General features: G+C 38.5%; 1 protein-coding gene across 17 annotated transcripts in view; it reads left to right on the forward strand.

The window, feature by feature from the left end:
• LMO7 (LIM domain 7) overlaps positions 1-12875 on the forward strand; it is a 131130-nt gene that overhangs the window by 36853 nt on the left and 81402 nt on the right. For all 17 annotated transcript variants that reach the window (XM_064645914.1, XM_064645915.1, XM_064645916.1 and 14 more), the window contains one exon: positions 2295-2364. In XM_064645914.1, the coding sequence (XP_064501984.1) occupies positions 2295-2364 (70 nt within the window). The remainder of the gene's footprint in view (positions 1-2294; positions 2365-12875) is intronic.

Genomic DNA, 12875 nt, shown 5'->3' on the forward strand with positions numbered 1-12875 from the left:
AATACCACAAATCTCAGAGCCACTCTAAAATCAGTTCAGCCAATCTAACGTTCAGAAAATATTTACAAAGGTTCAGTTCTCTGAGCTTTTTTTCCTATATATAATTTTTTCCTTCTGTGAATGTTACTGTGTTTTCTGTTCCTGCCTTTATTTTTCTTTGGACCCTTTGCTCATCCTGGCACATCTTGCAAGTTGCTTCTGAAGTTATCTTGTGATATGGGGAGTTGATTAATTTTCAATAATATTGTAGAGGTGGATGCTGTATTTTCGTTACTTACATAATTAAACAATGAGTGTGACTGTGGTAATAAAAATAGTTAATCCTTTTAATAAGAAGGTATTTCTTCAGGTATGTGTTTACTGGGATTTGTATATTGTATTCAGATGTAACTTTAAAATAGTATGTTTATGAATTGGAATTTAACTGATACATCCTAATTCTTTGATATATTCATTGTTGACACTTATTTGGCAAAAGAATGTGGACCTCCATGTGCCAAAAGCAAATCAGTTAAATTTATCTGTAATTAATAGTAAAGCAAGAAAAACATCCTGCAATTTCTTTGGCCGAGCAGCTTGCCTTAGGAGGCACACAACTTTCTTTAAAGCAAGATGCCTCATTATGATTCTGCTAAATAATATAGTTATTCTCCTGTTAAATTCTCCTGATGATTTTAAATTTGACATACTTGAAGTACAAAGAAGAGTGATTTTCATGGAAATTCTGTGGAAATAGAAAAGAGCAGATGGCAAAAGTTTTCAAATGTCCAATTTTCACTAAAGATAATATAGTGCAAGATCTTAAATAGTTGAGAAAAACTAGGAATTACGTTGCCCATTTCCTTGGTTCACCTTTAGTGTCCATGGATATACTATCTCTGGAGATTGTATGTTTGACTTAAACTATAGCAGATAAGACCTACACTTGCACTACATATCCCTATAGCAGTTCAGTTGGTTTGTTTGGCCTAATCAATGACCAAGTGCAGATGTTGACAAAGTAAAGCCTTTTACATTTTACTAGATCTCATGTGCATATATTAGAGAAAGAAATTCACTAAAGTTTTTCTGATCATATGCTACTTCATGTTCTTCAGTAAAATAAATAAAAATTATGCATTTGGAAGATAAAAAGATAAAAAAGGGAAGGAACTCAAACTTTTTTTTTAATTCCATTCCAACAGATCACTTTTTTTTTTTTTTGAAAAGTCATCAAGTGTATTTTGATTAATAAGTAACTTGGTGTGATTGAAAAGTCTCAGGACCTGCAGACTTTTTTTTTTTCTTTAGCCACATAAGAAATGTATCCTCCACATCAATGTCTAGGGGTAAACTGTTCTTTGTGTTATTTTCCAATTACCTTGGCTGCTTGAGATGAAAAATACTTTTTTCCCACATGAAGTTTTAAACTCCAGGTCTTGTCTCTGCGTTGCTGTGTGTGATCACAAAACCTTGCTGATGCTTTGTGTTGGGTAAAGGGTCTAGCCAGGCAAGCAGGGACAAGAGGGAGCAAGTCAAAAATCCTCAAAGGCAGATGAAATCTGCAGAGTGTCCTGAGGTCTCTGTTCTCTACTGACCCTGTAGTCTCTTAGTTTGGTGAATCACAATACTTCCCTATCTCTGTCACTGAAAATCTGGATATAAAGGTGCAAGGAATCCTGTGCCTCATCCTCACTGCAGGACAAGGTATGAATTTGGGCTTGTGTATTCAACACTGGTGTGTTAGTCTGTCCTATCTTCTCAGTTTAATTACGAATTTTATATAACGAGTGATATCAGCTGCAATTGCTTCTGACTGAGACTGAAAATTACTTGTGCATGTAAATTATATGTGCCAAAAATGATTGTTGCACACAGCATACACTGGACTTGGTAACATGAAAACTGAGTTTATTTCTTGCCTTCACAGGAATATGCATTTTTGACATCTGCGTCAGAACCTTTATGTGAAGAAAATCTTTAAATAGGAAATTTGAGTGTGATTAACATCACCACCCATGTAGTAGAAACATAGATCTGTTTCTGCCTACGCCTACCCAGGCATCTTCTTTTCTTCTTTCTCAGTTTGCCATTCTGAGAAATCACTTTGTGTGTGCGTATGCAACTTGTCTCATTTTTCCTTCTAAAGTCTGTTGCTTGTCACTTCTTGGGAGTGTTAATAGGTTCAGATCTAATTCATTCAAGTCATGTTAAGTTAGGACCATATGCAAAGTATTTCTTACTAAGCATTGATGCTCATGCATCATCAATTACAGTTGATTATGTAACATAAAATAATTACTTTTTTTTTTTAGTTTGATTAACAAGATCAAACCTGGCATCGTTAAGAAGATCAATCGTCTGTCAACTCCAATTGCTGGGTTGGTAAGTAATGACATCAAATCTAATATCTGGGGTATGACACCAAGTGCTCTTTGTTTTTTAAGGAGCACTCTTGCTTACTGTTCTTACGTAAGAGAGAGAGTTTTTTTTACATAAGATTTTTATCTTGAGATAAAAACCTACAAAGTTTTCAAAATTAGTTCCATTTTCATTTTTTTGTTTAAAATTGTACCATTCATACGTTGTCTTAAATCACAAAGGTTGCCTAATCTGTGATTCAGATCTGTAAATTCAATCATCCTGTCACTGTGTGAAGCTTCATCCGCTCCAGATGTATCAAGCACTGGCTTCTGTGCACAAACCTCTGTGGCATTATTTGTCTCCATCCTATCTTATATTCACAAGCCATCAGATGTCCCTTTCTTAGGGAGTGGGCAGAATAGGAAATGTTCTGTGTAGTTAGAGTATTTTTAGAACTCGTTTCACTCCACCCACAGCAAAGCTTCAGTTGCATTAAAATAACTCTGATGCAAAGATCTCTCTTCAGGCTTCAGTTGAGGTATTTGCCAGTGTTTTGGCTGTAAATCACATTTTTGGGGGGAGGGGGCAAGATGTATATAGTAATTTTCACAGGAAGTTTAAAAGATTTTTCTCTTTGCTGTTTGGAAAATTTGCTACCCAGGGACTGTAGGATAAGTTTTGTAGCCATTTAGCATCAGAAACCCTTTCGTGGGCAGGCAAGTTCTTTCTTCATAATTTTTTTCACTATGAAAACCTTGTTGGATAATCATGTCACTAGGGTCTAGACTATTTAGTCCTATCACAAGAACAATTGGTCCCATATTAAAAGATCTGAGGTGAACAGGGACATATGCTTGATTCCTGTAACAAACTGAAGATCCCACCTTATGAACATGCAACCTCAACGTTACCTGATTTCTTAGTAGGAGTAGAATGCAAAGCTTCTCTAGCTACTTTTATTTATATGTTTTAGTGGGATGAGCCAACAAAACATTGGCTTTTGCTGGTCAGCCGTGTAGCTCATTGGAGAATAAGTGTAGTTAACTTGGCTGGAGGTTATAAGCTTGGGCTAAATTGCCATATATTAATTGCACAAGCTGAGAATGTGCATTTCCACATCAAATGAATGTAGACAGTATTAGTTGCCTTTGTCCCAGAAAAAGCTCAGGTATTAGGCTTGCAAATAAGACTGCTGCACATTCTTTTCTTTTGAGGCATACAAAAAAGAATTCAAATGAAACCAAAATAATTCTGTGGAGGACACCACGGTTATTTGATCAGCAGTTTGATTGCCTAAATGGCTTCTGAAGTAGCCATTAGATTCAAACCACAAAACCATAGGCTAGATTTTATTTTTGTGGTGATTTAAGTGTTGTCTTCAGTCATAACTGTAAGAACTCTTGTTTTTATATGCATGTTTTTTTGTTTATTTCTAGATGCAAAAAAGTAGAGTATTCATTTGGTGTGTAGTTTATATCTTACTTGTAGTGTATTATTGTTTCAAGTTGTTTCTAGTTATTACAAGTCTTCAAAAATAAAGCAAAGGGGAGGAAAGGTGAATGATTCTTGTAAATCAAGATCACCCAGAGTTATTGTTGAAATACGACTTAAACCTAGTAATTGAGAGAGCTGATGTTTTGTGTTTACCTGTAGAAAAGGTTTTACATAAATATTTCAGTTGCAGGAGATGATGATTATAAGGGCCATATTGGGATGGGTTTAGAAAATGGTGCTTATGGTGACAGTAGTGGGAGTCTGGTTTTCCAGACTTGAGAGGAACCTACTCAGTTATACCAGCTTTGAAGAGTCCAGCTTTCATACTGGCATATAAAACTCAAACTAAAAAATACGGGAGTTTTCACTTAAAAAAGCAGATATTGATACCTGACAGGCTCAGGATACTGTGGTTAATGAACCATAGGATTTAGAGATGGGAAGAGCTTGCTAGGGAGGCTGTAGGCTTGCTTCTTATGTTCTGGAAATATTTTTATTGCTTGTAGGTTGCTTCTCCTGCAAATCTGCCTTTTTTTTTTTTTTTTAAATCCAGTTGGAAACTTTAACATCAAGAGACAGCAGGGGGTTTTTTGTAAAGCATAAAGAGATGCTGCAACTTTTAATTTGAGTCCTGGAAATACTGTAATCTGAATATCTTCTGATCATGTTCTTTCTACAGCTTCTTCATAGTCCTCTAGACTCATGTCCTGAAGTCCATTTCCAAAATATTTTACACATTAATCACTGGGCAATTAGCATCCGTTTCTCTCTTGACTTTCCTGATTAAAAGGAAACAGACCCCCTGTGTTCTTGACAGTTTTGTGGCAGTCTGATTATCAGAAGGAAACAAATGCTTTGAAAGACATCTTGTTTCTCTTCCCCCTTCTCCCCCTCATTCCCTTTTGTTTTTCTTTCCCAGGAATTTCTTCAGTTTTGGTTTTGTTCCCTATGGAGTTAATATATTTTAGTTCCATATAAGTATGTCATTTAAGCATTGTGTACACTTCAACTGCCTGACAGGTTTTTTTCAGCGGTACAGAAATACAGTATTGAATAGATGTCTTTGGTTGAATCTCCAGAAGGATTTCATTATATTTTTTATTTGATTTCATGGTTATTTTGAAAACAAATTGTCTGAGTTAAATAGTAAGTGAAAGCCTATAGGAATAATGAAACATTCAGTTTTGTATGGAATATTGTGTGCTATACTTTTTTTTTTTATTAAGTTAGGATGAGGTGCTGCTTTTAATGACAGAAATGCATTATTGATTTTTTTATGTCATATTTACTTTTATGATCCCTTCTTATCATAAAATCCAATAGGGGCTTTATGTTAGCAGGATTGCCTCAATTCCAAGCACATTTTAGAAAACTGAAAGTCTTAGCTTTTGTCTCTAGTTTGATTATACTGCTGCCTAGTGATTTTTCATGTGTGAATTGCAGTGGTTCAGATATAATTATGATGGAATGGAAAAATAAATACATGTGTTTTGATGATTAAATACTCAAATGAAACTTAGCATTCAGTTAACAAAAAATGCTTAGTTGGTACCAGAAAATTTTAAAAAATTGATTAAACTTCTCCCCAGTTCAGTATGGCGTGGGAAATCTGGGCTGTAGCTTGTGTGTGAGGGTTTGTAAGAACGCTTTGGGAAGGAGAATTGGATCTAGGCACAACTTCATACCCAGCTAGCGACTTGTTGCTGCAGTCCCTTCTGAGGCACGTGCCTTGCGTGGTTTGAGTGAGATCTAGCCATCATCTTAGCTGTGTTTACCTATTCATTTTGTTCCAGTTTGGAAAACTGAACTGCTGGGGGTAAGGCAAGTCCCAGAGCAGTTGCAGGGAAGCGGTAGTCAAAGGTGGGTGACTGAGGAAATGTCCATGCATCTCTTATGGTGGTTTCCTGGACAGTCAGGGCTGCCAACTGCAGGGTGCAAAGGAGTAACTTTAGCAGTAGTTGTAGAAAGTTGCCACTTGCAGCAGGTTGATTCTTAACAGCATATGGCAGATTTTGGAGACAATGATGTTCCCATAGATGTCCTGAACGGATTTAATTGGGAGGTTGCTGTTGGTTTGTTTGCTTTAATTTTGGTCGTTTTTTAAAAATGTCATGTAAAACCTTTGCACTACAGTAGTTGCTGGAAAATTAAAATTTAGTTTCTGATTATGTTTCAAACTGTCTAAAATACACAACTTGTGTAAAGAGCAATACATATATTTTCCCTAGTACAGCAGAGAGACAAGCAAAGTTGTACGGAGTAGCAGTTCCTCAAGCCCTCAGGCATTTCTAGGGGATATGGGAAGGGTAATAGAAAGGTCAGAGGACTGTGGAAACTGAGATTTCATTATGAATGGTAGAGAAAGTGCTATCTGCACTTACTTACTTAAAAATCCACTTTTCCTGGTCCATACATGTGTGAAACAGATATTCTTAAAGAAAATTACTCAAATTGATAATCTTTCTATGTTCAGATCCTGCAAAATGATTTTGCTTAGAGTTCTTGGGGAGTAGGAGTGGTGGGAATAAAATGAATGCTTAACAAAAGCAAACACAAAGGAAAAATGTTTTCTCAAAATATACTGAGTTTTCAGTTTGACTCCCAGCATGTAAGATGGTTTGTATACAATCATATGAGGGGGAGGACTTCGTGGTTTGACAACATACTTTCCAACAAGGTTCTGCTGAGCATTTTCAGAGGTGCATCTCTGGCAGCAGCACCATTGTTCCCCAGAAGCCTCCTGTTTCGAACTCAGTTGGCTGAACACAAAGAATCATAAACTAGAATGAAAGTCACAAGACATTATGAGACAGTGAGAAGATGAATGAGTTATATATAGTTTATGCAAGCTCAACACATCTGTCAGAATAACACATTGCTCATTACTCGTGAGGAATAAGTGTACGCTCTTCAGCATGGCAGTTCTAGTTAAAGTACATTTCCAACTGAGACCAGGTGGTGAAGCAAAGTCAGAGGTAAGAGTCAGTATGCCTTTTGGAGAGGGGTAGCGAGTGGAAATCTTGCTGCCTTGCAGTATACCAATTTGGTCTTCTAAGACCATCTATCTTTGCTTGCAGCTCCTGTGAGTAAGGTGGAAGTACTATGCTTTGCACTGTGGTTGCACTCCTCACATCAGAGGCGTGAGGGCTGTGATCATAAGACAGGGCAGAATAGAAAGCTGTTGGGTTTTCAGAATTGTAAATGAAATGTTATTAGCACTTTTGTTTCAGGTTGGTCCATGATTTTAAACAAGTCGATGTTGCCAATTCGGACTGTCTCAGTGTGAGTGCTGGATGAATATCAGCACAAAATTTTCTCTTCATAAAGTTCTTCAGCTTTGGCAGAAGGTTTTTTTTGTGAATTTGTTTCCCTTTCGCACAAGAGAATAATATTGCACATCTCTAGGCAGTCCCAGGTTTGAACATGTTTATCTGAAATACTGTAGTGTGGGATTTTTTTTTCTAGTGGGGAGTTAGGGTTCCTTTAGGGTGAAGAGTGTCTTGATGGTTTTCCATGCATGTTTTATCAAGCATTTATTTTCCTGGTTCAACAGGAAACTTATCCTGCTGACAACTGCTACTCAAACATCATTGCTTCTCTTTAATGCAATGTGGTATAACACCACAGCATCCTATAATGTGCTTATTTAATGTATCAGAAGGTATTAATACCACTTGTACTAAGAAAACAACTTTCAACACTGTTACTTAGATCAGTGGCTTGTACCTTCTGAACAAGGGAAGTAGGGAATGATAAAGGTAAGAGGAGAGACATATCATAGAATCATAGAATCGATTGGGTTGGAAAAGACCTCCGAGATCATCGAGTCCAACCCTTGGTCCAAATCCAGTCCATTTACTAGGTCATGGCACTCAGTGCCACGTCCAATCTGCGTTTAAAAATCTCCAGGGATGGTGAATCCACCACCTCTCTGGGCAGCCCATTCCAATGCCTGATCACTCTCTCTGTAAAGAATTTTCTCCTGATATCCAACTTAAATTTCCCCTGGCGGAGCTTAAGCCCGTGCCCCCTTGTCCTATTGCTGAGTGCCTGAGAGAAGAGACCAACCCCCACCTGGCTAGAACTTCCCTTCAGGTAGTTATAGACGGTGATGAGGTCACCTCTGAGCCTCCTCTTCTCCAGACTAAACAACCCCAGCTCCCTCAGCCTCTCCCCATAGGACTTATGCTCCAGTCCCTTCACCAGCCTTGTTGCTCTTCTCTGGACCCGCTCCAGCACCTCAATATCCTTTCTGAACTGAGGGGCCCAGAACTGAACACAATACTCAAGGTGTGACCTCACCAATGCAGAGTACAGGGGAAGGATCACTTCCCTGCTCCTGCTGGCCACGCTATTTTTGATACAGGACAAGATCCCATTGGCCTTCTTGGCCACCTGGGCACACTGTTGGCTCATGTTGAGCTTCCTGTCAATTAGTACCCCCAGGTCCCTTTCTGCCTGGCTGCTCTTCAGCCACTCTTTGCCCAGCCTGTAGCACTGCATGGGGTTGTTGTGGCCAAAGAACGCTATACTAAAATGAAAGAGGAGATAAAGAAAGGGGTGGAGAACATTAAAAAAATAAAAGTTTCTGTGCCTTTGTGCCTAACACTTCGCAAACCGTGGAACCACCCTGGTACTTCCTTATCTCTTGTCATCAGGGAGAGCTGGCCAAAATTTTCTTTTCTGTGGGAAAATGTTCTTGACAGGGTGGTGGTGTTTTGTTGTTTTTTTTTTTTCCTCCATTTCTTTTTTTTTTCTTGTGTTGCAGGAGAATGGTATGCAGATGATATTTTGACTTTATTATAGGATGCTTTCAAAACAATTTTTCCCATAAAGTCCACACTTGCATAGCTTACTTCAGTTGTATGTTTTATTTAGGACTTAGATACAAAGTTCCTTCTCTGGTGTACTTAGAATCAAATTGATTGTGTTTTGCACTTAAATTTAAAAAATCTGATGGTATATGAGATGCTTTAATTTGATTTAAAATTAATTCCCTTTTTTCCAAAACACCTCTATTTCCAAAGTTCATTCCTTTATGCTGAATATCCTCACTATTGTCTGTTGCTGTTCACCTCCTTATCTTTAATATAGTGTTTATATTGGTCCGTACTTTCTGTCTTCTTGCATTATATATATATTTAAAATAATTGTTTTCTAATCTTAAACTCCTGCTCTGTGAATTTGACTAATATGGGCTACATTAGTAACATTAATAGTAGCTTGTCTGGATGAGAAATTGAGTATAAGAGAACTTCTCCTCCTTTCTGTTCCTCATGAAAAATGAGGAATGGCAAATACACAAATACATGGACTAAGTTACATAAAAGCTGCTGCTGTTTGTTTTGCTTCACTACCAAACACCAAAAAATGTGGACTTAAACCTTCTGGTTGTGCAGCAGCTAACAGTGTCCAAAAAGGCTCATAAGAAATAGCCTCATAAATTTTGGTCCCGATCAAACTAATGAGCTGATAAGCATTTGATGTGCTCTCTTTGTTTGTCCAACTTTTTTTTTTTTTTTTTTTGGCAGTGATGAGGGAGTAATACTGAATGATGTGGAGCGCTGCTATTTCTTCTGAAAGTTTAAGTCACCTTTTTGGAGAGTAACAGAACACATAACAGCTCATGCAGTGGCCGTGGGCTCTGCCTTGAGTCCTGTCTCCATTGCCCTCTCCTGTGGCTGACCTGGGTCATGGGATTTTGATTTGTCAGTGGCCTGTACGTTCAGAAGTACAGTGTGAGTGCATATGCAGCCCCGCTGCTAAGAGTGAAGCTGCATTTCATTTTCACCTGGAAGCTGATTAGTCTGGTATTGCCTTTCATAAGGCAAGGCACAAGATGATATATGTATTTTTCTGAAAAGTTGGTAATTTCAACGTGTAAACAAAAATACAGAAGCATCATTGCCTGTTTTCTGGATGAGTATGCTGAGCAAGTTTTTGAGGATTTCAGAAAGACAAGTATTACTTGGCATAATCCTTACTTACATGAGGGGAAATTCTAGTTTTGCAAGAGCAGTTGGTGTTTCTCATGACTGAACTTCGGTATGCCTAAAACTAAGAGGAAGAGGGAGAAAGTGAAAGGGGATATGGTCTGACCAAACTCCTGCCTTGCATCAAACATGCTCTCCTTTGTAAGACAGTCTATATGTTTAATGCAGGTTCAGGAGCACTTTGGATGCCAGAAATGAGGCCAGGTTCCTTTTTTATAGTAGTAGTTCTTGTTCAATATCCTTCTAATGCTACAGGTAACAAAACTTCTCAAGACTGTTATTTTTTCTTTTTCTTGTGGGATGCAAGTGATGTGCAGGAAAAGGGAAACATTGTACTAATTTTTTGAAAAGGGTAGAAAGGAGGACCTTGGGAACTTTCAATCTGTCGTTCTCATCTCTGTGCCTGGGAAGATCATGGAACAGATCCTGGAAGCTCTGCTAAGACACACGGAGGACAGGGAGGTGACGGAGGACAGCTGGCACAGCTTCACCAAGGGCAGGTCCTGCCTGACCAACCTATTGGCCTTCTGTGATGGAGTGACCACATCAGTGGACATGGGAAGGGCTACAAATGTCATTTATCTGGACTTCCGTTTACTTCTCTAAAGCCTTTGACATGGTCCCCCACAACATCCTTCTCTCTTAATTGAGAGAGATGCATTTCATGAGTGGACTATTTGGTGGATAAGGAATTGGTTGGATAGTTGCACAGAGAGTGTAGTGGTCGGTAGCTCATGTCCAGATGGGGATTGGTGACAAGTAATGTCCCTTAGAGGTTCTTATTTGGACCAGAACTGTTTAATGTCTTCATCAATGACACAGACAAAGGGATCAAGTGCAACCTCGGCAAGTTTGCAGATGACACGAAGCTGAGTGTTGCAGTTGACGCACCTGAGGGACAGGATGCCATCCAGAGGGACCCATGGGAACCTCATGAGTTTTAATAAGACCAAGTGCAAGATGCTGGACTTAAGTTGGCGCAACTTCACGGTATCAATACAGGCTAGGAAATGAAGTGATTGAGAACAGCCCTGCCAAGGAAGTCTTGGACATACTGATTAATGAGAGGCTAGATGTGATCCGGCGATGTGCGCTTGCCTAGAAATCTATTCGTGTCCTGGGCTGCATCAGAAGTGTGACCAGCAGGACAAGGCAGGTGATTCTCTCCCTCTGCTCTTGTGAGACCCCACCTGGAGTACTGCATCCAGCTCTGGGGTCCTCAGCACCATAAGAATGTTGACTTGTTGGAACAGGTCCAGGGGAGGGCCATGAAAATGATCATAGGCTGGAACACCTATCTATTGAAGACAGGCTGAGAGAGTTGAGGTTACTTAGCCTGGGAAGAGAAGGCTCTGGGTTTCAATATTTAAAGAGTGCTCATAAGAAAGATACAGACAAACTTTTCAGCAGGGCCTGTTGTGGTAGGACAAGGGGTAATGGTTTTAAACAAAAACAGTATAGATTTAGACTAGCTATAAGGAATATTACTGTATTACCATGAGGGTGTTGAGACACTGGAACAGGTTTCCCAGACAAATGGTGGATGCCTCATCCCAGGGAACACTCAAGGTGAAGTTGGATAGGCCTCTGAGCAACCTGATCTAGTTGAAGATGTCCCTATTCACTGCAGGAAGGTTGGACTAGATTGTGTTTAAGGTCCTGTCCAACCCAAACTATTCTATGATCCTATGCTATTAGTCTGAGAAAATATTTTTTCACCTGGGAATTGACACAGCATGGTATTTCAAATGTAGCCATCAAAGTATTAAGTTTCTCACTCAATGAATTTTAGTAAGATTTTATCAGTGCTACAAAAAATTCAATTGGAAATTAGTATCTGTGTTTCCACTGGGAACTGAAACTTCTGAATTTTACTTCAAACTCCTAAGCAGATATTTCTACAAGTTTGGGAACATGATGGACACTTTAACTGTGGTATGAAGCATTTTAGAAACCTGATTGTTTTGCTTAAGAAATTAAGAAAAGTCTTGCATCTTATATAAGAAGTTTTTAATGTGTCAGATCTTGGAGTACTTCACAAAGAGCTCTTTACCATTGTTTCAGTTCTATACCTAAAGACAGTAGAGTGTGGTTAGTGGGAGTTTTAGTGGCTTTCCTGAGGTTAATCATCAAGTCAGAGTAGGATAGGGGTGAAATTTTGACTCTCAGTCCAGTTCTTTCATAGATTACAGTGTGAACAAAAAAAAAAAAAAAAAAAGAAAAATTAGCAAATGTCATGAGTAATGCAAGGCCTGATAGGAATGTATGTCAAACTATAAATCACTTCTGGTACTCTTTTTGCTGTCTCATGGGAAAGAGGAATGTGGCTTGTATAGAAATACTTCTGTTAGACAATTAAGAAAAAAGAGTTGTGTGCTAGAAAGGAAGTATGGTTATTAATAGTTGGAGATGACATTGTTCTGTATGTTTCAATGCCTGATAGTGGGAGTATGTAATCTCGGCAGTGGTTTGCTGATGTTTTGTGCCCTTCTGCTTGAAAACATATGGTACATTTCAGCCTTGGTTCTGAATTTCCTTTAATTGTTTTCTGTTGCTGCCTAAATACTTTGAAATGTAGGGTGTGGGGAAAGAGAAGGTTGATGTAAACTCTTTGTGACATTTTTAGTAGCTGCTCAAGACATCGATTAGGGAGAATGAAACCCAGACTCTGGGTTGAACTTGACAGATTTTAGGTGAGTGATGATGAAGTGAAATGTATCTAGAAGACATCAGTAGGGAGAAATTGTATGGGTGCAGACACCAAGAAATGGTGGTTCAGCTACACACCCTGGCCTCTTGTCAGGGGACAGTAAGTGCTGGTTGATCTCTGTGAATCAAAAGCAGTATTTCGGGATGCTTTAAATGAGATGAAGTCTTCCAAACTGCTGCTTTCAGTGTTTTACTGAGATGATATGTCAAAATCCTAATTAAAGAATTAATTTTAAAAATATTATCAACTAACTGTAAAATAATGATTAGCAGCGACAACTTTCTAATATGGAAAATTTTCATCCCTCCTCCTGCTCTAAAGCAAAGCTCTGAAAA

This window comes from Pseudopipra pipra, chromosome 2 (genome assembly GCF_036250125.1).
Source record: "Pseudopipra pipra isolate bDixPip1 chromosome 2, bDixPip1.hap1, whole genome shotgun sequence".
Classification (NCBI taxonomy): Eukaryota; Metazoa; Chordata; class Aves; order Passeriformes; family Pipridae; genus Pseudopipra; species Pseudopipra pipra.